The sequence below is a fragment of the Xiphophorus maculatus genome, chromosome 7 (genome assembly GCF_002775205.1).
Source record: "Xiphophorus maculatus strain JP 163 A chromosome 7, X_maculatus-5.0-male, whole genome shotgun sequence".
In the NCBI taxonomy this organism is placed as follows: domain Eukaryota; kingdom Metazoa; phylum Chordata; class Actinopteri; order Cyprinodontiformes; family Poeciliidae; genus Xiphophorus; species Xiphophorus maculatus.
The window spans coordinates 9236352-9264322 of record NC_036449.1 but is presented as its reverse complement, the minus strand read 5'-3'; the positions used below and the strand labels follow the sequence as shown (position 1 = coordinate 9264322).

Here is a 27971-nt window from a genome sequence, read left to right as displayed (position 1 = left end):
TGTATGTATCATTAAGAGGCTACAGGTATCGTTTTATTCAAATGATTTAGATTACAAATAGATACAAACTGTCATGACGAATAATTGCCAACAGAGCCAATGAAATCCGACACCGATATAAAAAGCTAAATTGATGAACTTAAAGATGTAATTTTTTATTACAGCACTGTCTAAAAAATATATATAATAGTCACATAATACAAATAGTCCTTGATGTAAAATCATGTGCGTGTAATCAAACCCTGATCGACCAGAAGGTTTAAAAGACACTTTCTGACTCATAATGTAATGACTGCGTGAGCGGTCTCACACTTTGATAGAACATAAATCCACAAGTGACAATCAGAAATGATATTTATGAGGCCAGAGGAGGGGGAAAAAATCCTTCTAACTTCACAGATACAGAGTTGGTCGCTCTTTGCCGACATGTCCAAAAGACGTTCTGGACAGTTTTACTCGTCAGCCGAGGTGTGTTTTCTGTTTTGGGGCAGCAGCTGCTTGGTTCAAGATTTTACAGACTGTTTCTCACTGAATTTACAACCTGTTATAAGTTTGTAAGTACAAACTTTTTCTGTGATTTTGTAAAATGGTCAGGGTGTTTTATTCTTATTCTACCTTAAATACTACTTTTAAAAAAAAAAAAGTAACTGTACACAAGCCCTGTTTTATCACATGGTCTTTGGGTTTTAAAGTAATCCTAAAAAGAAAAAAGGTATTTAGCGTTATTTCTTAAGCATATTTTTGAGTTAGGAATTCCAAATTATCCAGATGTTGACATCACTATACACTTTCAAACTTCCCTGTGATTCAGCGTTGCCGGTTATTCTGATATTTTTACATTTTTCTTGAAAATATTCAGTTTCTGAAAGTCAGTTCAGTCTCAATCGGTGATTTCCACAGGGTTCCCACACATCTCTATTTTAAATATCCAGACCTTTCCAGTCCCAAGTTTCTAGATTTTTCCAGCAATGTTGCCAACATTACATACATCAGCTTTTTGACATCTGGGATAACACACCATCAAGGTTTTTCTTGATGGGGTTTAAATGTAGGTTCTTAAAAGCACAGTTCATGATATTCAATACATTCTTCTAATTCTACAAACTAAAAATGTATTTCAAAAATTTAACTTCTGTCAGAAAAACTAAAACTTCCCCTTTTTTTCCCCCATTCTTGAGCGCATTCAATTTTGAGGTTTCAGTTAGTAAAGTTTGTAATGAAGCAAACTAGAATATCATCAAAATATTAATCCCAATGTTCCCCTAATACATTTAGTTTAGAAAATAGAACCCAGGCAGGAAACACATTTTTTCATTGTTAGTTTGGTATTCTCTGTACTTACCCAAACCTGGAAAGCTGTAAAAGCAAAATTTCTCACTTTTCAAGGCTGTATAGGAACCCTGGATCCTTTAATAAATAAATAGTGTTTCTTAGTTTGGCACTACTTCAACTACCAGCTTATGTCGCGTATCAAGTATTGCTAGAAACAAAAAAAAAGAGCTTTACGATATGACAAAAAATAAAATAAAAATGACACAAACAGCATTAAAACTTAAATAACATGATTTTGGTCATATTTTCCCCTTTAGAACTTAAAACACTTATTGTTTAAGTGTAACAAAACATTGGAGTCTGGATCTCTGCACGACCTAGCGAAGTGGACACTAGTTATCAGGTGCAGATTTAGAAGAGACAGCTAATGGAAGTCCTGTCCGGTCAGGAGAGATGGTCCGCTCCCACTTCCTGGTCCTCACAGCTCGATGTCCACGCTGCCGTCATCTGACTCGCTGTTGTTGCAGAGGACAGTGGCAGCCATGTTGAAGCTTCTTCCGTGGAGCTCCGGAGGGACGGAGAACGGATCCGTGTCACCCGGGTTCACCTGAGAGCTGAGGAGGTGATTTAGGTAAAAAATAATGTGAAACAACTGCTTTTGTGAATCGTTTAAAAAAAAAAAAGCTTTATCACCTGTGGCTGATGCTGGGTTTGTTAACCTTAGTGACTTGCTCAGCTGGGCGACCTTGACTTAGGGACTTGTATCCTAAAAACATAATTAAGAGGCAAAATGTGTCAGCAACCAACTTTTCCAGACTCAGGTCTTGGTCATTTTAAAATATAAAACATTAAGTTCACAATTAAAATTATGACAGGAAGGAGAGAAGGACACAGAAAAAACAAAAACGAGAATAAAAAGGAAGGAAGGATGTGAAGGAATGAAAGCAGGGAAGAAAAAAATGAAAATAAAGACAGGAGGTACCGTAGAAGACAAGAAACAAAAAGGAAATATAAACAATGAAAAAACACTACAAAAGAAAGGATTATGTGAAGGATAGAATGGACATGAGGAAGTGAGGCAAGCAAGGCAGGGAAGGATGGATACAATTAAGGAAAGAAATGAAGTACAAAAGAAATCAAAGCAGGAAAGAAAGAAAGTAGGATAAAATAAAAAAATAATGACAAGGATGCATGGATGGACAGAAAAGGAAAGAAGGACTCAAAGAAAAGTATAAGAGAAAGGAAAGACAAAAATGTAAAAGAAAGCAGAGAAGGAAGGACGAAGAAGGGAATAAAGTCTGGAAATTTTGTTTCCCCGGCTCCTCTTGTTTCTCCAAACTTACCTAGAACTAGAAGATATTTAAATCAAACCCCTACTTTTCCAGACTATGTCGGAGCCCTCTCTCATTCTGCAAAGAAAGGCGCAGGGTCATACCTTCCGGTTTTTGTTTGGAGACAGGAGAGCGACTGTGAAGGCAGGGCCTCCTGTCTGAGCTCACATACGACACGGCGTCCTCCATTTCTGCCACGGCCAATAAAGACGCACGATAGTAGATGAGCGGCTGCCAGCACTCCTCCCTGAGGTCAATTATGTGCTCTGCGGTGAGTTTTTGCAGGTAGGAGAGCCTGAGAATACAGAGGGAGGGAAAAAAAATAAAGAGTTTGAGAAATGTCAAAGTTCATATCCATCCAAGTTGCCCGTTGCTTGCAACACTCACACTGCCTTCTTGTCTGGCTTGAGCAGTTTGTTGGAGAACTCGCTAAGGAGGGTCAGGTAGTTGAGGTACGGCGGTGTTGCGTTGTCTGGAGTCTGTCTGAATTCTTGGAACACAAACTCCATGCCGTTCCTAAACACATTCGCACGAGAACTTGAGCGAACGGAAATCGGAACTGACGCGCATCCGAAAACAGTCGGGAGACTCGAGGAGCGCCTGGCTGACCTGTGGATCATGACGAGACACTCGCGAAACTTGACCAGGTCTCCGAACGTGAGGGCGAAGCGCCTGGCCAGCTCCTTAATGCAGGTGAAAGTCTGCACGCCCGAGTGAGCCCTGCCACCGCTCTCTTGTTCCCGCTTAAGCTGCACAAACAGCTGGGGAGGAAAAAAAAAAAAAAAAAACTCATCAGCAGCTGTGCTGACAGGAGAGGAGGTTGACTTTTATGTTGTTGTCGTTTTGTTTTTGTATGAGCAAACCATGTTTTACCTGCTGCAAGCAGAGCACCAGAGTACGAGTGCTCTCGATTTTATCCGCCTGTCTGGTCCTGTAAATCGTTTCCTTGATGATGTCGCCAAAGTCGCTGTAATGCTGGGGATAAGAAAAATAAATAAATGGAGTCATTTTGCAATAGGTCACTGAAAGATGCGTCATTTGACGTCATGTATAGCACCAGCAGATAGCTGAGAATATACACAGTTTTTAGGCAATATTTGAAACTGCAACTTAAACTCCAAGTTTAGGTTTACTTGGAACCCTAACGTCTTATCCCAACACTGAAACATAAACTACTAATCAGTACTTTTGACCGTTTGTATTTCTTTAAATCTTTTAAACAAAATCCCCCAGCCTTACTGCAGCTGAACTGCACAATGATGCATATTTGACACATAAATAAAGTATTCTACAAACCGGAACTGCAAAAATGGTTTAATTATGCCCTTATCAATTGTGCCTAATGTCACTAATTTACATCATATCAAACCGTAAGTGCACTGGACATGTTATATTCAAATGGACAATCTCAATTTTTACTTTTTAGAAGAAACATTATTTCAGGAAGTTGAAATAACAGGGGCATCCACCCTTTGTTATGAAACTTTTTTTTTTTTTTAGTATGAACTGAAAATGAAAGATAAAAATACAGCAGTACTTTACTACTAACACTACGATAATTAGTAAATAGCACTGGTTTTCAGACTTGAACATGTGCAACTCCGGTTCAATGTCATTGCCAGGAAGTTCGGAGGCAAATTGAATGCATCACCAGACCCCAAATGTTCAGGTGCTATTCTTGTTTCTTTCTGATTGTACTTGGAAGTAATATGCTCAAACCTAATGCACTATAAGGATTCATGTGAGTCATTTCAATTTATGAATGGGTGATTAAGAGGGAAAAAAGCACAAAAAGCATCCAAACTGATCTGTTTTTTTTTTTGTTTGTTTGTTTGTTTGTTTGTTTACTTCATTCCTGTGTTGGGGGGGAAAATTGCTCTTTTGAAAATTTTGCACGATAATGAAATACCAAATATCCTGCAAAAGCAAAGAACATATGATACAGAAATGAAAAAGTTGAGTCAAATGAATATTCATCAAAATGTACATTTTTTTTCAGAAATGTTTATGATGCCTCTTAAAATAAATCCAAGCAGAAATATTTATTTATTTAGTGACTGAATTTGGGAAGTAAAATTTAATTCTGTTCTTACATGAAATGTGAAGAAAAGTAGAATACACACGTTTTTGTTGTTGTGGTCAAATGTTAAAAAAATAAGAATTGTAACCTTAACCCTATGAGACACAAGAACTTCGTTTATTTTGGCAACAACAACAACAAAAAAAAACATAATAATGAATCAGTACGTATATATGAACGTGAATAGATGCGATCTCTAGCATCCAACCCATCTGACCGAGTTAACCTTCACCTTCATGTAGTGCGTGTAGATTCCCGCCGCCGTGCTCATCTCCAGCACGCCGTGTACGATCAGCTTGCAGTAGGCCGCCAGCAGATTCCTTCTCCTGTGAAGCTCCTCCAGCCTCTCCACTTCAGAGCTCTCGCTGACTGAGGAAGAGGAGGGGTGGGGTGCGGTTGAAACACGTGATTGGATGTGAAATGGTCAAGAAGTACAAAAAGGAAAAGAAAAAAAGACGAGGAGAAAAATATGGGAATGGCGCAAAAAAAAAAAAAAAAAAAAAGAGAGGGATTAATCACACAGAATCATATAATGGAAAGAAAAGAAAGAAGAACAAAGCCTAAACGAGGAGAGTGAGAGTTTGAGTCTTGGGACGATGGCTTTAGCAGGTGGAAATCAAAGATAACATCAGACTGTAGTTATGGGTGTGACACCATGTGGCTTCAATCTTTCTCAAGGCTAATAAAATGGTCTCGGAGGCGAGCCAGAGTTAATGGAATTTTCTCACGGAAAGAGATTGCCCTGATTTTTTTTTTTTTTTTTTTTTGATTTACCTCAGTGCCCCTGCCCTCTGAGTGATCTCTGATCCCGCAGCTAATAGAAAACACTGTCCATATAACAAAATCATTACCAGGAATATCCAATAAAACAATAGCTTTTTATTACATGTTCAAAAACCAATAATCTTGGATTACATTTGCTTGAACATTTAAGAGAGTCCCACCAGGACAGTTATTGGCTTTTCCCGGACTTCTCCCACATTTTGGATGCAATATGTCTGCGGAAGCAGAAGCCGCTATGAGAGACAATGAAATATTTCGGATGCGGCGAATGAATTCAGACGTTTACCTGCAGGACTCTGCAAAGAAATCACCCTATTTTTTCCCCCCCACACGTCACTCGTTTTCCTCATTATGAATCAAAGAGGAGCGCGCCGCCGTCATCATCATCATCGGGTTTACACGCTGCATTGCTTTGCATAACAAAGTCGAACACGCTTCCATACAAATTAGTCAAACCTGTTTCAGTCTGAAGGTATTAATGGGGCCTCCTTTGTAAATGGGTGGGGGGGGGGGGGGGGGGGTCAATTGTCAGGTCAGGTTGGAAATCGGGAGAGGTTTACAGTCGGGCAAGCGGCTCTGCTGCGACTTATTAAGCCAAACGTGTGGCCGTGCATTTAATAATCGGCGCGGCTGTGCGCGCAGGAAGCTGCGGGGTTTTCTACTGTGAGGCGACGCGGAGTGACAGTGCCATCTACTGTGCAACACTGCAGGGAAGGAAAGTTCTCCACACTCAACTTTGTGTGCAACTCTTTGCACTTTTACTCCTCTGCCGGCCTCGAACAAAAAAAACAGCAAAAAGAACTTTATAAAGCATAAAGCTGAATCTGTTTTCTATTTTTGTATTTTCCTGGGGAGGGGAGGAACCCAACACTGGGTTGTTGGTTTTTTTGTGGTTCAGATGAAAAGCAAAATCTTGTCATCTCTTAAATGTTGGAGAACATTTGCTTTCTCTGATGGTTTGATCTACCTGAATTGCAAAGGCCCAAAATGTGCAAATGCTCTAGGTTCCATCAAAAACATCACTTTTTTTTTAACATAACATACTTTTTCAAAAAAAAAAATTACCCCCTGGTCCTTTTTTCCTTTTAATATCCTCGTCAAGTTTTGAAGGAAACCTACAGCTTCATCTAAATAAGAAAGAATATCAGCGTGAAGTTGATTAATTTCAGCAATTCAATTCAGATTACATTAATTAATTACACACAAAGTAATACATTTCAAGCACTTATTTCTGTTAATGTCATTGATTGTTGCTTGCAGCTTACAGACTCTCAGAAAACTTACATACTATCATTTAATAAAAAGAGGACGTTTAATACAAAAATGTTATGCTATAGTCTAAGCAAACATGGGGAAGGCTGCTGACATCCTCCAGAAGGAGTGTAAGCCTCAACAGGTCATTGTTGATGAATCTAATCCTAGCACAGTGATGGAAAGTTGAGTGGAAGGAAGAAAAACAACTGTGAAAGAGGTGTTCAAGCAACACTGATTATTGCGGTCTTGAAAGGATTTCAAAACAAAGCCCATTACGCAGTTTGATTTTCATGGTTCCCTCTGCTGACAAGTTTCATAAAAATATTGACGTCCGACAGCTCAGTCTAAAAACAAAAACTAACTGTACTAATTGTCTTATTATAAGTTTCTGTTCTGAGAAACAGAATTTCTATGTTTTTCATTAGCTGAAAGCCACAAGTGCCAAAATGATGAATTAATTAGGTTTAAGGACAGCCATCATGAGTATAATCTAACAAACCATGATAAATTCTAAATAACATGTTTACTTTAAGAACTTTGTCCCGTTTTATTCTGTGTTACTTCGTTACACTTAATTCTTATTCATGCTTATGCTATTTCAGCATCATGATTTTGTTTTCTTAATTTCTATGCACAAAGAAATTAATATCAGATAAACACAAAGTACTGTAACTATATCAAGCAATATTTTTGAAATTAGATATTTGTCCAGCATGTTTTTATTGTGAAAACATCTTTTTTTATTATTATTATTTTTGGCTAATGTCATAAACATCCTGAAGTTTACGCCGTCAACTTCTGTCACAACTTTCTGAGATAAAAAACCCTCAAATGATGACCATTTAAATTGGCAGCAAAATATTTTAGGTGGGTATATAATTCTCTATATGAAGGTTAAAGTGAAATAAAAAATAAATCAATCTTACCTCTGCTCTGGATGTCGCTGTCTGGGACGACAAACACGTTCATGCATACAAAGGTGAGCAGCGCCCTCTGCAGTTTGGGACTGGGAGTGTAGAGCAGAGGCCCGAAGCAGGTGGGATCCCACACCTGCATCTGGTATGAGTGAGCCGTCAGGACATCGCACACACCCAGGAAGGCCTGAGGAAAAGGAAACGGTTAGGAAAGAAGGTGGTAAGATGTTCTTCACCCTGCTTCCCGCTGTACCTGATTCTTCACGCTGTGGTTGCAGTGGGAGAGACACCGATAGCTTCTCTCACAGAAGAGACGCAGCTGGAGCCTCTGGGCCACAGCTTTCTCCTAAAAAAAAACAAACAAACAAAAAAATATATACACATTGCATCTCAAAAGTTTTCCAGCGGGATCACAAAGCTAGAAAAATGCATCCACCTTTCCAGATAGTGGAAACACAATCATGCTAAGCATAAATCTCCTAAAATTGATGATTGATACACTCCGACTAGATATATGACCTATGTTTTTTTCTTTTTTAGGAATGTTGGTAAAGTTTATATAAACTGGTTGATTTCCAAAATTCATCCTCAAATGAAAGCAATTTAGTGAGAATCAAGCCTGCATTGAACTGACAAATAGTGGCGTACTGTCACCGTTCACAGCAAGTCGCACAGAAACAAACACTGAACTATTTGGCCATTACGACATGAAGTTTACACAGAGGGGTGAACCTGAAGTTTTCACACATGAGAACGCTTTATCGGCTGTCAAGCATGGGGGTGGCGGCATCGTGACGATCCTATGTCTGTTTTTAACATCTCGCTGTTTGAACTGCCCCTTGGGGACAAATAAAAGTTTTACTGAATGGAATTGAATTGTGGATTCTAAAATCTGATGGGATACCGAAGAAGGAGCAATACCTCCGGATTTTCTTTTTTTTTATTTTTAATCGCAAACGAACAGCTAGATGGTTGAAAGTTGGAGAAAGTTGGATGTTCCCACAGCACAATGACCCCAAACGCACAACCAAACCGGTTTTGGAGTAAATGAAGCTGGCTGACATTAAGGTGCAACCTATTGGAGTTTGAGGCACCGAATCGTGAACACGAACCAGTTCAAATGAACTCTACCGCCACTGCCAAGAACAGCAGTCAAATATCCAATCAGAATCATGCCGGACGTTTGTTGCTGTAGTTTTGCGTCACCAGTGAAAATCAATCTGGATTGATTTTCCCCATTGAACTGAATCTGTATGTGAAGTTTTCATTATATGTGACCTAAAAATATCGTCAATAAATGTAATTTTAATACCTAAAATGCGTTGAAATGTTATATCATCATCCACCCAGACAACAGCTCAAATACATGATTAAAAAAAAACTAAATGAACATGGAATTCATACCCATGGTGTGTGTATTTAGACTTTACAATTAAAATAAAGTATATAAAGTATATATAAATATAAAGTAATCACAGCCAAATAAACAGTACAGTACAGTATTTTCTTAACGTACATTTTGAATTGGAGAAGAAAGTTCCCTACTCATAACAAGCCTGCACATACAAAGTAGTTCAAGTACACTGCTGCAGTGAAAGCAGGATTCAGATTGATCATGTTTTCATGATGTAGATGTAACTCACCCTGCAAGTTAGAGTTTGGCTGCTCGTACTGAGGGACCACAGCATGGCAAACGACATGCATTGCAGTGCCTCCTCCAGCACCTGTGGAAACAGCACCTCATCAGAGCAAAACACTGAGAACAAAAACCATTAAAAGTGTCTAACGTCATGACAGTACCTCTGGCGGTGGTCCTCCCAGCCTGCCGTCCTCCGTCAGGAGAGGAGACAGCAGGTCAAACACGGCCCAACGACTGAGGTCATGACAGCTAAAACAACGCAGACAGAGACAGGTTGGAACAGGATCGATCTAGAAGCAGGTTACACTAAACCGTTGAGTTGGCTGCGCGTCCTCGTCGGCCAAATCTCACTTGTGGAAAGCTCTGAGTTTCTTCAGTGTCGCTACAATTTGTCTCGTCTCGTCTTCCTCAGCAGAAAAACAGCCACGCTGCAAGAGAGCGGGTAAACAGAAAAACTACCCAGTTAGGTAGGACTCACTGTTTATTTCACAGAACATAAATTCTACGCTTATGGACAAAACGCAAGACTTCTCTAATTAAATTATTGGAAAAATTTGAGGCCTGTCAGTTACACAGATCTTCTATTTTCTAAAACCAAGTCAATTTTGAAGTGTGAATAATTCCTGAAAAGATTGTCACTAAGAATTTTTTTTTTTTTTTCCCCCCAATACTCCATTTAGCTATTTTTTTTACATTTGGAAAATTGAGAGCAAAGCATTTACCATAGGAAAAGAAAAAAAAAACTCATGTTGAAGTTAACTTCCAATCTGATGTAGGAATAAATTTCACAGATGTTTTTCAATGTAACCAGATCAGCTCTAGTTAGAAATCCATAACATTTAGACTTTCCAAACTGGACCTGAATATACTGCTCTCAATACATATCTTTTAAAATCTATTTTTGGAGCGTTTAATGTTTATTTTGCATGTTAAAATCTACGTAACTTTAGTATAAGATTTAATCAGTTTTTGATAAAAAGGAGGGTTTCGTTGCATAAAACAAATGCATGTGTAATTGATATCCTTGATCTAAGAAAGTTTAGAGTCCAAAAAAGCTGTAAAATTATCAAATAAATATATATATTAACTAATTAAAATTAATGTGCATTTATCTGTGATTGAAAACACAGCGGGTAAATCAAACTGGACAAAGGCTCAAGTTGTGATGTGGTAAATTAAAGATAAATGACAACTTAAATGCGAGTTCAAGCAAAAAAAAACAATATTTTTCAGGAATTCTGATTTTTATCTGAGGCCTGGAACCGCAAACATTTTCCCATAACACATTTTCATTTTTTTCCCCCCATACTTATGAAGAGCTGGAAAATCATAAAGCCCAACTGTTCCAGACTTTTAAATACTGCGTAGGAACCCTAAGGCCACATGTTGGCCACTGCTTGCTTATCTCTTCAGAATCTAAAATTGACAAAAGTATGGCTGATACAACAAAGGAACTAAAAACAGATGACGGCTAATTTCCAAAAATATATCTGGCTGCACAAAGGGAACCGAGACGCCTACCCTGAGCGACGCCCCCATCGTCTCTGTCAGTCGGTCCACCCAGCGCTGGACCAGAGAGTCCCGTGAGGCTCCGGCCGCCGCGGCCCAGGCTGCGCCATCGCCACACAGACTGAGGTATGTTCGAGCCGCCGCTTCCAGAACCGGAGGGCCCGAGTGAAGGTCCAAAGCAGCTGCCATCTCTGTCATCAGGCTTGAAACTGACTGCACAAAAGGCATCATACGAAATGGCTATGAACTATTTTTGTTCAATTATGCTATCAACTAAAGACCCACGAAAACAAAAAAACAGAAATGATAATTGATTAGTTGTCTTCCTAAAGCTCCTATTGCCTCATTTTTCCATGTAATTTTACAAAAAGAAATTAAATAAAATCTATCGGTACTGAGAGTCAACACACAAAAAAATGTAAGAACTCTGCAGTGGATTGACGAGATGAACTAAATTGGATGTTGTTTAAAAGGTAAACTAGAAACACTTCCCCCCCACAATTTTAAAAATAATACAGTTTTTTTTTTTTTTTTAAATAAACCTCAATTATCACTAACTGTTTTAATATAAGAAAAACATTGCAGTTTAACATATTTTATTATTTAATATGGAACTGGCTATGATGCAGACCTGTGTGTTTTTAGCTTCCTGACTGTCTGGGTGGAAGTACTGAGGAATCCGCATCAGGGAAGCAACAGTGTCGCCACTACATGAAAACTGCAGGAACACAATAAAACAATTCACATTATTTTTTATTTATTTTTTTAACCACATAGAGTAAACGGAGCTTATTGCATGGACTGCTGCATGTGGTATAAATACCTTGGAGAGTAACTTGGGAAGCACAGAAAACAGATGTTCAGTGAGCGTTAGACAGTCGTCAGCTTGAATTTTCTTTTCTCTATTGCTCATGATCTGTTAGCAAACAAAGTTTGTTCGTGGCATTTGAATTTAAAGCCGTAATGTTTGACCAGATGAAAAATGAGATATCATTCAGCCTTCTTTTTACCTTCTTGGCCCCGCTCCTCCCTACCAGAGCTGGCCCGTCTGTGGCCTGACGCACCGACGCAACCAGGATCTCCACAATCACTGCTTGTTCTGCCGGAGTAAAACCTACAACACAAACACCCGCGGTTTGAGTAATACCTACACAATATAATAGTAAGAGATTGTAAAATCTTATGAAATTCTGTAACTATTGACAAATTTAAAGAATGTTCTTCAAAATGTGTTGCAATTACATTATGCGACAAAGCAAAAGGAATATTGGGTAACGCCGTGTTTGAAGGGGTGTGCATAAGACTGTCTTAAACATGACATAACACGTGTTATGAACATGAAGGAGTCTTCGTGAATGTTTACAACTGTTGACATGAAGAAGTGTCATCTGGTAAATAATGACACTTTTAATGCAAAGTTGACATTTTTAATTGAATTATAATGCAAGTTTTAATGCAGCTTTGCATTAAAAGTGTCGCTATTTACCAAATCACACTTCAGGGCAACAGTCATAAACATTCACGAAGACTCCTTCATGTTCATAACAGGTGTTATGTCATGTTTATGACAGTACAAGACAGAACAGCTCCCCCCACCCAAAACTCACACACATGCTTTTCTACCTGAGCTGTTCTGCAGCAGTGCAGCTGTGAGTGTGGGCCAGTCTTTCAGCAGAGACCCACCACAGTCCCAAAGGCTGTCCACCAGGTAAACAACATGCTTGTGGAGCTGAAGGTTTATGTAATTTAAAAAAAAAAAAAAAGAAAAAAAATCATCCATTAAATATGAAATGCAACAAGCATTTTTTTTTTTGTAAACTAAAAAAATGCAAAAACAACCTCTCACCTCAGACTCCTGATAAAACCGCAGTAAAGCTTTAAGTCTGTCAAACATCTGTCGCCTTCGCTCGTCCTCTTCGCTCCTTTCATCCTGATTATCGGAGGTTGGAGCTACAGCACTGAGAATCCTGAAACAGACCAATGACGTTTCTTGGTTTTGTCAAAACAAGCAATTAGTAAATTTAGCCAAGCGACGGAGGCGTTTTTACCTTGAGTAGAGCAGCTCCCCTGCAGTGGCTGCGAGAGGCCGATGAGAGGAGTAAACAACCTGAAGGAGCTGCTTGTAGTCTTCAGATGTCAGCACATCGTCTGTGGCTCTGGGGAGCAGGGGAGAGAAGGATAATGGGGTGAGGAGGGGGGGAGGAAAAAGGGAACAAAAATGGAATCATTATTAATACAACTTACCTGGAGATTAGCACCAATAGTTTCATGGTCTGTACTGCCACCTCATTGTCCTTATCTAGCACCATGGAGATCAGACGACTCTGCCACACAATGGGACGGAGAATATAATGACGATAAAGGACGCTTGGACCTCAGGGAGAAATGTGGACGATTTAACTGAAAGTTTTGATCAAATATTTTTATAGTTCTTACTTTAATATATCCGGGGATTTATATTAAATAAGTACTAATATTAAATATATCCCTTTCAAAAGTATTGACCTCTTCAACATTTTTTTTTTATGTTTGCTGCATTACAACAACCCTAGTATGTTTTTATTGGTACTTTATGTGATGGTTCAACACAAAGTAGTGTAAAATTGTCATTTGAAAGAAAAAGACCACTGGTTTTCTATTTTTATTTTTTTACCATTTATTTTCTTCTTACAAAATTAAAAAAAATTAAAAGTGGCAAGTATTTGTTCCTAGACCCCTGTGTAAACATAAATGTCTTGTGGGTTTCTTCCAACAACAGCTTTCTTCCTTTAGTTCCGCCATTTATGCCAGATTTACTGAGTCTATAACTGACCGTTTGTGTTGATAGAGCCACCTGAGCTGTCGATCACTGCAACTCCTCCGAAGTAACCATTGGCCTGTTGGCTACTTCTCATTCTGGTCGACAACAAAGATCTATTCTATTCTACAATCTGATTAATCTTCTCATACCTCCATACTGTATTTATACTGAGATTAAACTACACACAGATTGACTCTACCCACCAATTAGCACAACTGATTGCATTCCATTTTATTTAGGGGAATCAGATTAAAGGCACCTCACTTTTTATATTTTTGACTTGTACAAGTCATATTTTTCTTCCAATTCCACAATTATGCGCAACTTTCTGTTGGTCTAAAAGAAAAACACCAAAAAAAACAATAAAATACACTAAAGTTTCCAGTTGTGATGCAACAAAATACTAATAAGTTCTTAGGGGTGTGAATATTTTTGCATTGTGAGCCAGATACAGGAATTCATACGACATAGTGTGCAGCTGAAGGCTTTAAACAGGGAGCCTCTTTACCTTGAAGCGACTGATGAATAGATCTAGTTTAGGGAGGAGAACAGGATCACCGAACAGACCCTGCAGAGCTAACACACACTTCTGACGCACATCCGGTACCTGAAAGGTGACGTATAAAGAGTTTCAGTTTGTTTTCAGGGTCTGAAAAGCTGCTTGAATTGCCTGTAAAAGCAGCTGTTGACCTTATCGTGCATCATCCAGCCCATGTATTTGAGGTAACTATCATTGAGGAATGATGAACTGTAGAGCTTCATCCACAAGCCCAACTCCTCCATGCAGACTGCGCGAATTTCTGGAAGCATATCCCTGCTCAAATGTATACAATATGTGCGGAGTATTACCTGTCGACATGAAAACGCTACAAACTTTTAAAAAATAAATAAATAAAATGAATTGCAAGCAGCAATGTAAGAAGTGTTGTGTACCGATATCTTTTGAGAAAAACCCCTTTGAAGATGACGTCCATCATGCTCTCTACCTCCACCCTCTTTTCCTGCAACTTTTAGAGGCGTCAGAGTGCATTAAAATTCGATTCAGTCACACAAAGCAAACATTCAGTCCTCCAAGCGTCTTTAATCCACAAATCTTACCTCCGAGATCTTCTTCTGCGTCCTCTCCAGTTGCTGGGTCTTCTGTCTCACCGTCTTCGTCCTCTGCACGTTGTACAGCTTCTGACTGTTTTCGATCCCGACGCTCAGGCTCAGAGCCACGCTCAGCAGAGAGCTCAGCAACTTCACCGCTTGACACACACACACACACATTCAGATCAAAGAGTCAAAGTTAAATGATTTAACAATGATTACTGCATTTGTGTGTGGAAAGCCAGACGGACCAAAACCACCTGACGTGTGTGTGTTTTTGAGGCTTTGTTCACATGTTATTTGCAGTTTGCATGTTGCTTATCAAGTACGTGTTCGATTCAACTTTTAAATAACATTTTAACAAAACATCTGACACAAGCACACACAAGAAATTAATAATAATCATAATAATAATTTTTTAAAAATTTAATCATATGTTTTTGGCCCTGCTGGACTTCCATATTTGCATCCGCATGCGTCTCGTCTCTTACCCGCAAGCGTGCATGTGTGTCTGAACGCCCTTACGTATGAGTTGGACAGCTCAGTGAGCAGCGAGATGAGGCTGTTCATCAGGTAGCTGTCAAAAAGGACGCTGTGCTGACACTGAGCCACCAGCACCGACACAAAGTCGCAGAACTCTGAGTGAAACCAGCGACCGGACGGCCCGGACTGCACGAGTGGATACTCTGCACTATCCTATAGTTTAGAAGGAAACAGAAAGAGGATCCCATCTCACAGCAGCAGAGATTTGAGCACAACAAAATGACAAGTAGCATCATTATATCGTAGAAGAGTATTGCAAAGTGGCGATATTGTTGTGGTACATTTGCGTTCCACAAAAGATGTTTGTGGAAAAGATGTTTAGTTGCGTACACAGCAACTCAGACATGTTTATCGTGGTTTCAAAAATACAATGCATAGCACAAAAGGTGCTAAAATCATCTAAAGTCATCGAGATAACGGACACAACAAATCCGCTACAGAAAGAAAAAGCATGGACTGACTGCATCCATGGGCCACGTGACGGTCAGAATCCAAGGAAAAGCTAGGAATCGCTTATACTGCAGACCAACAGCCTGAAACACACAGACGTCCACATCTGTTTAAGTCAGCCTCTCTTTATAATCAGACAGGGGAGAGGACAGGACAAAATATAAAGGTGTTTACCTCATCCAGCTCCTCGACCATTTTACTTTTCACTTGCTTGTCCTCTTTACTCTGGCACATCTCTGCTGTGACCGCGCCTGGAGAGGGTGCGAAAACAGAAGGATGTACACATAAAACCAGTTCTGTGTGTCTGGCGTGTTTCTGGCTGTTGGAAGAAGTTTGAAATTGTGCATTTGTGTACGAATTGCTTGCCTTTGCAGCCACAGCACTGGATAAAGAAGCTGATGAGGTCGAGTAGAGAGGCGTCTCTGTCCGTCACGTATGCCTCAATCCAATCATCTATCACTGCCTGTCCAGGCACCAGATAATAGTCAGAGAATTTATTTATGCTAGAACATATTCTTACTTAACTGTTGGTTTAATAGGAAGAGCCTCAGGCGTTAGACCAATTTTCCTTTTATCTGTTATCACTACTTTATTTTCACCTTTACTGATGTGAAGTCATGTTTGCCATCTTACAGACATCGTTTGATTGTGCTTTGTTGTCATGCTTCAAATCATGAAACTGATCTTAATGTCAAACCAAGAAATGTCTGGAGTAAAAAAAAAAAAGGAGCATTTTTTAAAATATTATTTTAAAACCAAACAGAACTCCCCCATGTAGTCAGTCTGGAAAGGGCTAAAAGCCCATTTCAAAGTCTGTGGGAATCCATCCAACCAGAAAATATGGTATCCATTGGAAAGGAGACACTCGCCTTTTTCAAACCAAAAACAACACAAAGGTCTGCATCACATCCTAAAACAAACATCTTGATGATCGTCAATACTTTTGGGAAAACATTTTGTGGAAGATGAGACGAAAGCAAGCATGTGCATAGTGTTACATCTGGTGTAAAACTAACACAGGATTTCAGGGTGCAATTGCTTTTTCACAAGTTGCCAGATCGGTTTGAAATTATTGGATTTCAGTGTCATAAAAATACGTTTTCCTACAGCGATCATCATCCCTGCTTATGCTATCGTTCTTACCTCAACAACGACATTAAAACATACCCAATAAAAATTCCCATTACTGGGAGGTGTCTACCAGGAATGTACGCTGAGTAAGCCATCTTACCTGTATGGCGCTCTTGCCCATGGTGATCACCTCAAACAAGGTCACTGCCTCCACTTGCTTCTCTTTGGCGCGTTTGCCCCGTGCCCTTCGAACGCTGCTGCCACTGGCTCTGGCTCTGGCTCTTTTGCTCTTGACATTTTCCGAGACGCTGCACGCTCTTCTTCGTCGTCTCTGCATAATTACATTTTCATTTTATCAGTAATGACACTGAGATTTAAATTTTAAAATTCATAACAGTCTAAAAAAAAAAAAAACCTATGGGGTAAAATATATTCACAGATATTATTTCCTAATTTGGATCACTAAACTTCTAAAAGGTTTATAGTCCATTGTATGATCAAGTTATCCATCACTATTTTCTTTTTAAATGTACTTGAAATATCACAGAAATTCACTTATTGGGGCCTGCCATGCAAAGCAATGGCAGGAACCTATTACTATTGTCGGAGAGAAGCGTCTCTTTATTCTTTATTTTTCTTCCGTAACCGTTAATGCGGCTCATACCGCTGGGTGCACACCTACAAATGAGGTATCAAAACGTGCAGAAAATTCACGCCATTGTTGCTACTACTTTTGGTGGGATTTGGGGTTAACGTGGCGACATAATTCGCAAAAAACTACGAAAAAAACCCCATTATAAGTCAATGGGAAAAATCCTGGAAATACCCTATTTTTGAGGATTTTCTGTGTCGTCACAAATTCACCTAGAAATGCCATTCAAATTTCATTTTGTAGATACGTCTGTGATCTCTTCGAAAGTGAAGACGGCTCGTCGATACCAGTTACGGTTTGTCCACAATTTGCCTCTAAGCGACCCAAAGTTTCTCATTTTTCCTAAAGTTAGAGTGCGTCTCTGGCTGCTTAGAGTGAGAGATGAAGACAACTTTTTCAGCCCAAATCATTGTTCCATTGAAGGAAAATGCACCCCAAATCATGATGGCGCCCCCACCACTGTGCCGTGTAGAAAACATCTCAGGTGGGATCTCCCTGTCATGCCAGTAACGTTGGAAGCCATTAGGACCATCAGGGTTAAATTTTTTCTCATCAGAGAAGACAACTTTCTTCCACCTTTCAATGTCCCATGTTTGGTGCACCCTTGCAAAGTCCAAACGGGCAATTCTGTGGCGTTGAAGAAGACGTGGCCTTTGAAGACGTTTTTGTTTTTGAAGCCCTTCTCTCGCAGATGCCGTCTGATGGTTATTGGGCTGCAGTCAGCACCAGTAATGGTCTTAATTTGGGTAGAGGATCGTCCCGTGTTTTGACAGACAGCCAATCGGATCCTGCGGCTCAGAGCTGGTGAAATTTTTTTGGGTCTACCACTTGACTTTTTTGTTCCATAACCCTCAGGATCGTTTAAAAAATGCAAAATGACTGTCTTACTGCGTCCAACCTCAGCAGCGATGACACGTTGTGAGAGGCCTTGCTTATGCAGCTCAACAATCCTACCACGTTCAAAGTCAGTGAGCTTTTTTGCTTTTGCCATCAGGAGGTCTTGACAGTGTAAAGACTTCACAGAAAATGACATGGTATCCAGATGTTTGCACAGTTTGTGGCTTTTAAAGACTATGGTCTTAAACTTTTGATCAGCTGAAAAAAATCATGTTTGAGTATAAATGCAGTTTTCAGACAATTCCCTGCTCAAATGTTCTTGTCTCTTGCACTGATTTGTCCTTTTAACATTGTGAAGCTCTACTTAGAACCTTCTTAAGATTCAATGGTGCAAAATGCTAATTCTTGCACTTTTTGGACTGGTCTTAAGATTTTGATCAGGAGTGTATATGTGTGAAAAATTTACATTTTATTAGTCATGTAGTCAGGAAAACTTCTGTTGCCTTGTTTTTGCACTGGACCTGTTTGACATGTTGTATACTGTTCCCCTTTCTGCTTTGAGATGATCTCTCTCTTAATTTACATTTTATGTAAATCAGTGATGACAGTGATACAACAATAAATATCTTGAAGTAAGCTTTGTGCTGCTTGTCTTTTTTTCTTTTATACGTCACACCAGAAGCAGAACAAATGTTTTTCTGATACGGTTAGAAATTCCACAAATCATAATTTCAGCTAAAACTCAAAACAAACCACACCAACGTTCTCTGGCATCGGTTTCTACTGTCTGACGGCCGCAGTTACCATGGTTGCTGAATGTTTTTGTTGTTCACAGGTTGTCCCGAGGGTCACTGACAAAGACGCATCTATGTACACATACTTAAGATCAATTTCTATCTGTTGTGTCCCACTAGCCTGGAAAAACCCAGCTCCTTGATTTACGCTTTGCTTCATACACCGGGTCTAGACCCTGGGCTACTGAGAAATGATTGTCTAATAGAGGTTTGAACTTCAAGTTTCAAAGAATTAGATTACAATACCAAATTGCTAGCGTTTGGCCATGATGTACACTGCCTAGCCAAAAAATAAGTCGCCACCAAAAAATGGTCACACTCTCTAATATTTTGTTGGACCGCCTTTAGCTTTGATTACAGCCCGCATTCGCTGTGGCATTGTTTCAATAAGCTTCTGCAGTGTCGCAAGATTTATTTCCATCCAGTGTTGCATTAATCTTTCACCAAGATCTTGTATTGATGATGGGAGAGTCTGACCACTGCGCAAAGCCTTCTCCAGCACATCCCAAAGATTCTCAATGGGGTTAAGGTCTGGACTCTGTGGTGGCCAATCCATGTGTGAAGAAGATGTCTCATGCTCCCTGAACCACTCTTTCACAATGTGAGCCCCATGAATCCTGGCATTGTCATCTTGGAATATGCCCGTTCCATTTGGGAAGACAAAATCCATTGATGGAATAACCTGGTCATTCAGTATATTCAGGTAGTCAGCTGACCTCATTCTTTGGGCCACAATGTTGCTGAACCTTGACCTGACCAACTGCAGCAACCCCAGATCATAGCACTGCCCCCACAGGCTTGTACAGTAGGCACTAGGCATGATGGGTGCATCACTTCACCTGCCTCTCTTCTTACCCTGATGCGCCCATCACTCTGGAACAGGGTAAATCTGGACTCATCAGACCACATGACCCTCTTCCATTCCTCCAGAGTCCAATCTTTATGCTCCCTAGCAAACTGAAGCCTTTTTTTCTGGTTAGCCTCACTGATTAGAGGTTTTCTTACGGCTACACAGCTGTTCAATCCCAACCCCTTGAGTTCCCTTCTCATTGTGCGTGTGGAAATACTTTTGCGTTCACAATTAAACATACTCCTGAGTTCTGCTGTTGTTTTTCTTCGATTTGATTTGACCAAACGTTTAAGTAATCGCCGATCACGATCATTCAGGATTTTTTTCCGACCACATTTCTTCCTGGAAGACGATGGTTCCCCACCATCCTTCCAGTTTTTAATGATGCGTTGGACAGTTCTTAACCCAATTCTAGTAGTTTCTGCAATCTCCTTAGATGTTTTCTCTGCTTGATGCATGCCAATGATTTGACCCTTCTTAAACACACTAACGCCTTTTCCACGATCACAGGATGTGTCTTTTGCCATGGTTGTTTAAGAAATGAGAAGTTACTCATTGCATCAGCTGGGGTTAAATAACTTGTTGCCAGCTGAAAGATAATCGCCTATGCAGTACTTATCCAATAGGAGGCTTGTACCTATTTGCTTAGTTAAATCCAGGTGGCGACGTTTTTTTGGCCAGGCAGTGTATTGTGCTTTTTGATTTTACACGACAAGTCCAACATATCAAGCCTTATCACCTGCAAGTGTCTGTAAAAAAAAAAAAAAGGTAATAATTAATCAGCTATAGTAAATGCAGTATTTAAGGTTTGGGTGAAGTGAACCCACAAAGCTGATCTGTAGAGACTGAGCACAGAGATCAAAATGTTTTTCCGAGCATTGCTGCTAATCTGCTCTCTTTCCAGCGCTCAGCTGCATGCTGCCGCCGAAAATGAAATCAGACAAACTGGATCACAGGAAGGAGACGCAGAAAATCTTTCAAATAATCAACAAACCTTTACGCAGGACATCAACGCTGTGCTGAGAGAGATGAGCGCCTCACTGGCTGGACTGAAGGTGGAGCTCAGGTGCTTACAGAAAGATCATGATGGTATGTTTTGAAACAGAAGAATATCACAGGGAATTCCTACTTTATATAACTAAAATGTTTGAATAGAAATAATTACATTGTTCACAATTTTGTCATGTTGTCCTAATAGCGAAGGTGAGCGAACTGGAGTTGCAAAAGACTGAGGTGGAAAAGTTGAAACAACAGTACCAAGGTATTTATTACAAAAGCCTTCATGAGTAAAAGTTAGACATCAGAGGTAAAATCCATTTTGTTTAACATAAGCATGACTCCTGTCTAGGTTTTTTAATTGATAATTATTAATTTTATTCTAAATTTATCGGAGATACAATTGCAAGTACAAAAGTACAAGTGTATCTATGGAACATGTGTAATAACAACAGCTTCAAATAGTAAAAGACTAAAGGCCGATTTTAACTTCTATCTGTTAAAATCTTCACTGACAGGGAGAATAGATTAAAACTATTATTCAACCGTGCTGGCATGAAAATTCAATTATGTATTAAACAATTCCTCAAATAAGAGTTAATGAATTTTAGAATCGTTTCACACAGTAAGCCTCCCAGGAATATGGTGGAACGTGAGCTGGCTTTGCTGTTGCCTGGCAACATAGCATACATGACATTATTCCACTGATGTAATCTGATGATGCCAAAGTGTTATGATGTCATAAGGGACAAGGCATCTGTCCCTTATGACATCACAAGGAACAGATGCCTTGAATATCCAGCGTCTGAATCAAACTTGCAGAAGTCAAGCAGCAGCAGCTCGGACGTTGGGTTTTCCATATTGGATTGAACAGTGCATTTTTTCGTAGCTTTTGTGATACAGCCAAAATGCCGCCAATTAACACTTATTTTTTAACAGAATGCGAAATTAAAGAAATGAGTAGAGATGAATTGATCGTCGTGATTCTGGATTTCATACAAAGGTTTAAAAAAATAGCTAAGAAGCATCGGAGTGGAACCGCAGTGGAGGAAGAGTTGCAAGCAGCTCAGGAAGAAATTGTGCATCTAAATCAGAACATTGGTTCACTCAAGAAAAAGCTAGACGAGTCTCACAGACAAAACAAAAACCTGATCTGTAAGACAATCCCAAAGTTACAAAGAGAGATAAAGAACCAGAGGTCCCACAGGAATCAGTTGTTGATTGAGAATAAAAACTACCAAACTAAATTCAAAAGCCTTCACACCTGTTTAAATAACCTCGCGGACTCAAAACTGCAGCTTGAGAGGACGTTGGCAGAAAAAAGAGAAGCGATGTCTCAACTCACAGCCTACAGAATGGATGTTGAAAAGCAGGAAAATGAAGTGGAGAAACTTCAGTTTGAATTGTACAAAAAGAACAACTATGTTGACCAGAAGAATATTGAAATTAAGAGAGAAAAAGAAAAGTCCAGAAGTCTTGAGGTCAAGATAAAAGATCTGGAAAAGCAGTTGAATGAGGCAAAGAATCAAATGAAAATTCCTGGGAATAGGCTTTCAAAAACTCTGGTGGGAGATGCATATAAGTATGAACCAAGTGCCACGTTTTCTGACACCGTATTATTTCAGAAAAAAGTGCAAAACAGGGTATTAGCAACATATGAGAAGGCAAGAGCTATCCAGGAGGAAGAACCTTTGAAGAAGCAGGCCGAGAGCCACTCAACGCTCTCAGCCTTAAAACAGCAAGAAAGCGTAAAACTACAGGAAGAAGACTTACGACAACAGCAAGAAGCCATGGGTAAAGAAAGAAGTTTTCACCGCACAGAATTTGATTGTAAAAGGCTGAAGGAGGAAATTCAGTCCTTAAATGGTCAGATACAGGCACTGACTCAAAGCAGGCATAGGGACCAAGAGTGCATTAAAAATCTCACTAAACAAGTGAATACGATGAAAACGAAGTATTACAGGGAGAAGAAGGAATATGAGGATTTAAATAAATCCATAAAGAGGAAAGAGACAAAGGTACAAGGTAATATTGCTGCGGAAATACCTAACAATGAAACACAGACCAACGATCAGCAAGCCAAACGTCTACCATCTATTGACGGAAAGTCAGTTTGTGGAACCTTGCCTCTGGGTGGAGGCAGGTTAAATCCAGAATTGAAAGAAGAGAAACTGATAACAATAGAAAAGTTAAACCTTAGCCCAATACCGCCCAGCAAAAAGAAGCTTGAAATGCCATCATTTGCACTTTCAGGCAGGAAGATTGTCCTCAGAGAACCTGAGCAGAGAAAAAACAGTGGTCCATCAGGCAGGCGTGCCACAGTTGATGGGAACGTTAAAGTTCCCTCATTAGAGGTTAAAGGCAACAAGCCATTATGAGGTGCATTTGTGAGCATCACATACAAGAGGCGTATACACCTTGGGGCTGGGATGCCTGATATGCATCCCGTCTCTTTAAATGCAAAGGTTTTCTCCGGGTGCTCCGGTTTTTCCTACCTTCGGGGAAAAAGTGATTGGACTAATTGGTTTCTTTTAAATTTACCTTAGTCTCTCACTCACTAACATTAGGAGACATTCTTTAAATGGACACACTTTAAACTCAATGCATAGGTTTTCTCCGGGTGCTCCGGTTTTTCCTACCTTCGGGGAAAAAGTGATTAGACTAATTGATGTCTTTTAAATTTAGCTCTGTGTCTCACTCACTGACTGTTAGAGATACAAATATGAACTTATCTAGTTCAGATTCTTAATGCGTTTCTTTTTAGCACACACTCCTTACATGGCCTCATAAAATGGCTTCCAGTCCTAATGTTTCTATATTTTCTGTTTTCTTAGTCGTCTTAATTTTGAACAGGTCATAGAATATGATCAGTCTCTCTAAGCTGGAGTGTCTTCCTGTTAAAAGGGAGTTGTTCCTCTCTACTTGGCTGCTCAGGATGAGGGACGGTAACAACTATCAATTGGATAATTGGATGAATGGATTGATGATTGGATTGGATGCAAAGTTTTTCTCTTGGTGCCCCGATTATTTTGACTATTCAGGAAAAGAAGTTTTTAGGCTAAGGGTGTAACTTTGTGTTGCAAGTTGGTGGGGAAGAAGGGGGGTTAGAGTGCTGATGCACCCACAGTCACTGGACGACCTTTTCTTTTCTAGTGCTAAGAATAAAGCCAAAACTTACACGAGAATGCAATAAATTAAGATATGATGTGTCTTTAATATAGCAAATAATAAAGACGCAAAACCTTTTTTGGGTCTGGTTGGGGCAGTTAACTCTTTATTTAGTTATTATTGGATTCTATAAAATGTGGCTTAAAACTGAGATGCTGATGTTTGGATATGTAAAATATATTTTATCTCTGCTAATAAATCTATAGTTTGGTTTCTGTAAGCTCTAGAAACAAGACAGAAAAAAGCCAATTTCTCTTTATAATGGCCCATAATTTAATTTTACTTAGCAGGAGTCGTGGTTTAAAATTTAACAAACTTTGGCTCTTTATGCTTTATGAAATATTTCATCCTATTTGATGATTGATCTGAATATTGCCACGTTCTATGAACAAATGATGCAATTTGTCCAGGTGAAAACAGGGTGTTTTTTATGTCAGGCTGTCAGCTTAACGTCACACGCAGTGACGGTTCAATTAACACAAAATAAGGTGAACTGCACACATTTTCTGACATAATCAGAAGTTCAGGTGCTTAAGTAGCTAATCAATTCAGATCAAACATCAAATAGGGCGAAATATTTCCTAAAGCATAGAGGAGCCAAAGTTTGTTAAATTTGAAACCATTTAATGGTTATTTTTACAGCAAAGTAAAATTAAAGTACTGGTCATGTAAAAGAGAAATTCGCTTTGGTTCTCTCTTGTATCTTTACAGAGCTGACAGAAACCAAACTATTTATAGATTCATATGCAGAGAGAATATATACATTTTACATGTCCAAACATCATCATCTCAGCTTTAAGCCACATTTTATAGAGTCCAGTAACATCGATGGTCACTTTACTCACTGACAGCGTCAAACCAGAGCCAAAACAAGGTTTTTGCGTCTTTAATATTTGCTATATTAAAGCAAATATACCCAGCAAATACACATTCCATAAATTAGAATATGACTGAAAAGTTTCTTTGTTAGTAGTTCCATCACCAAGTAAGACATTATATGATTAATTAGATGTTTTAACATATTTTTATTTCATAGCATGTTTAATACCCATATATATATATATAGATAGATAGATAGATAGATAGATAGATAGATAGATAGATAGATAGATAGATAGATAGATAGATAGATAGATAGATAGATAGATAGATAGATAGATAGATAGATAGATAGATAGATAGATAGATAGATAGATAGATAGATAGATAGATAGATAGATAGATAGATAGATATACACAGTATATATATAGATAGATAGATCTATATATATATACAGTGTTGGGTAAGTTACTTTAAAAATGTAATCCGTTACAGTTACAAGTTACCTTGTTGGGGCCTGCCATGCAAAGCAATGGCAGGAACCTATTGCTATTCTCCCAATTCTTTATTTTTCATCCGTAACCGTTAATGCGGCTCATACCGCTGCGTGCACACCTACAAATGAAGTATCAAAACGTGCAGAAAATTCACGCCATTGGAGCTATTACTTTTGGTGGGATTCGGGGTTAACATGGCGACGTAATTCGCAAAAAACTACGAAAAAAACCCCATTATAAGTCAATGGGAAAAATCCTTAAAATACCCTATTTTTGAGGATTTTCTGTGTCGTCACGAATTCACGTAGAAATGCCATTCAAATTTCATTTTGTAGATACGTCTGTGATCTCTTCGAAAGTGAAGACGGCTCGTCGATACCAATTACGGTTTGTCCACAATTTGTCTCTAAGCGACCCAAAGTTTCTCATTTTTCCTAAAATTAGAGTGTCTCTCTGTCTGAGTGCCCCTCTGCTAGAGTGAGAAATGAAGAGATTTTTTGACCACAAAATAATTTTCAAATCGCCATCACGCCCACAAATATCGCACAATTGGTATCAAAATCGGTCCTGACATTGATACGCATGTCTGCTCCGGTAAAATGTTTTCGAAATTTATCTAGACAGTACGGTTTTCTGTCACGGTGCTTCAGAGCAAAGTCATGCAACAGGATTTTCTGAGGCTCTCAGGCTCTTCCACTAACAGTTCACACCTTGGTGAGAAACTTATTTACCATAGCAACGGAACTCAAGAGGCTATTGGCTGCTGATTAGGACTACAAATACGCATCACTGTAGTTCTATCTATAGTGAAACCCTCAGTTGAAACAGATCAGGACTGAACTGGCCTTTAGAACTACTTGCTGCTATGGGCTGTATATAACTGATTTAACTCAGTAACTGTTACACATGGGATTAGTTTGGAACTTTAAAATTAAGCATAATAATAATTTCAAAATAAAAGCCTTGAATATTTTTAAATCAGATATTTGCTCTGTTAAGCATTATATAACTGATTTAACCCAATGACTGTTACACATGGTATTAGTTCGGAACTTTAAAATGAAGCATACTGAAAATTTCAAAATAAAAGACTTGAATATTTTTACATGACGTAATTGCTCTTTTTGGCTTTATTTGACTTTTTCATCCAAAGCACTGTTACACATGGAATTAGTTTGGCCCTTTGAAATGAAGCATACTGAAAATTTCAAATTAAAAGCCTTGACAATTTTACATCAGGTATTTGCTCTTTTGGGCATTATGTGATTTTTTTATCCAAAGCACTGATAAACATAGGATTAGTTTGGCGCTTTAAAATGAAGCTTAACAAACATTTCAAAATAAAAGCCTTTAATATTTTTACATCAACTACTTGTGTTTTGAGCATTATATAACTATTTTAACCCAATGACTATTACGCATGGGATTAGTTTGGCCCTTTGAAATGAAGTTTAACCAAACTTCCAAAATAAAAGCCTTGACAAAATTTTAAATCATACTGAATGGTGCACGTCCACCTTACTTAATGTTCTTGTGATTCTCCACATGCTATTGATTACGTTGCAGCGTTCTTTAGCATCGATGCTAATTTGTAGCGTGACAACGCCGGGCCCAAACCGACGGGCATGGCAGGCCCCGGCTAAATTTCTTCAGAAATTTTCTAGTATATGTTGTTGTAGTTACACAATGTGAAAAGGTTCAACTGAAATCAATAATTTTTCAAGCCACTGTTTGTCTATAAAAGCATTCCCACACTCTTCACTTTAGTTAATGAGTCCCATCACTCTATTTCTGCTCTCGTTTGCATTTGTGCAAGTAAACAGCGTCGGTAGAAGAAACCCACCACACTCTTCTGTCGGTTCTCGTTCCCTGACTCTTCCTCAGAGGGACTGACGGCTCCAGAGGAGGTCGCCTCAGCCTGAGAGTTTGCACTGGAAAATCAAAAAGACAAAAAAAAAAATCATCATATTTGATTACATAAATCTAGAAGGACATTTAAAACTACATCAAAATAGCGTCATCCACAGTTTTGGAAACCAATAGTTACTTTTTCCCTGAAGACCTGGATGCAGCAGAAGGTTCTGGTATCATCTCCTCCTTAGATCTTCACACCGGACTCACCATGATGTAATCAGAGGGATGCTTGTGCAGACAACAACAACGTGCGTTCGTAAACAATAACAAAAGCTCGCAACTTTGCCTCTTTCTGCAGGCGCAGCTGGTAGTCTCAATTAGTCCAAAAATAACAAATAAAAAAAAAATCAGAGTTTAGCAGATGTGAGGTGGTTAAACTGTACAATTTAAATTAAGTGTGCGTTTTTATATATATGTATATATATATATTTAAAAAAGCCCTAATTACGATCCGTGAAATTTTAAAGAAATACCAGTAGCTTCTTTAATCCGATAAAACCGCTACAGCACATGACAATAAGTAGACAATAACCTATAGGTGACTGTTACACTATCCAAACTTACCTCCATTACACAGGTTCGTGACTTTGTGATGCCGATTGATGTTTCGGTTTTAATCTGCGGCATGTCAGAGTCAAATAATTTAAAGGGTTTCCTCTCATTTCCTCCGTCGTCGAGCCGAGCTCTCACAGTCAAGCTATCGGACAG

At 39.0% G+C, this 27971-nt stretch overlaps 1 protein-coding gene across 2 annotated transcripts; it reads right to left on the bottom strand.

Annotated features, from left to right (window-relative positions):
- Positions 1–11: 11 nt before the first annotated feature.
- On the bottom strand, positions 12–27971 carry LOC102235820 (cohesin subunit SA-2-like). Of its 2 annotated transcripts, none has more exons than XM_023337375.1 (32): positions 27828–27970; positions 27397–27491; positions 27193–27280; positions 16896–17066; positions 16031–16127; positions 15839–15915; positions 15676–15747; positions 15163–15367; positions 14681–14829; positions 14516–14589; positions 14273–14396; positions 14091–14189; positions 13027–13106; positions 12831–12938; positions 12629–12749; positions 12406–12511; positions 11793–11896; positions 11606–11698; positions 11414–11500; positions 10795–10995; positions 9625–9701; positions 9435–9522; positions 9278–9358; positions 7888–7980; positions 7647–7821; positions 4916–5052; positions 3477–3578; positions 3213–3364; positions 2991–3119; positions 2708–2898; positions 1966–2038; positions 12–1886 (listed from the first exon to the last, which is right to left on the bottom strand). In XM_023337375.1, the coding sequence occupies exons 2-32, from the start codon at positions 27438–27440 to the stop codon at positions 1751–1753; spliced, it is 3534 nt and encodes a 1177-aa protein (XP_023193143.1). In that variant the 5' UTR covers positions 27441–27491; positions 27828–27970; the 3' UTR covers positions 12–1750. The 2 variants fall into 2 exon arrangements, with proteins under 2 accessions (XP_023193143.1, XP_023193144.1); XM_023337376.1 differs by lacking the exon at positions 12–1886 and adding an exon at positions 2616–2681 and having other exon boundaries at positions 2772–2898; positions 27828–27971.

Bases quoted from the DNA above. Each gene is read 5' to 3' on its own strand.
- LOC102235820 (XM_023337375.1), bottom strand. From the start codon at position 27,440: ATGATACCAGAACCTTCTGCTGCATCCAGGTCTTCAGGGAAAAA. The intron at 14,397-14,515 runs GTACACAACACT...ACATTTGAGCAG, and splicing joins GTTTTTCTCAAAAGATATCG to GGATATGCTTCCAGAAATTC. The intron at 9,359-9,434 runs GTACTGTCATGA...CTGTTTCCACAG, and splicing joins TGGGAGGACCACCGCCAGAG to GTGCTGGAGGAGGCACTGCA.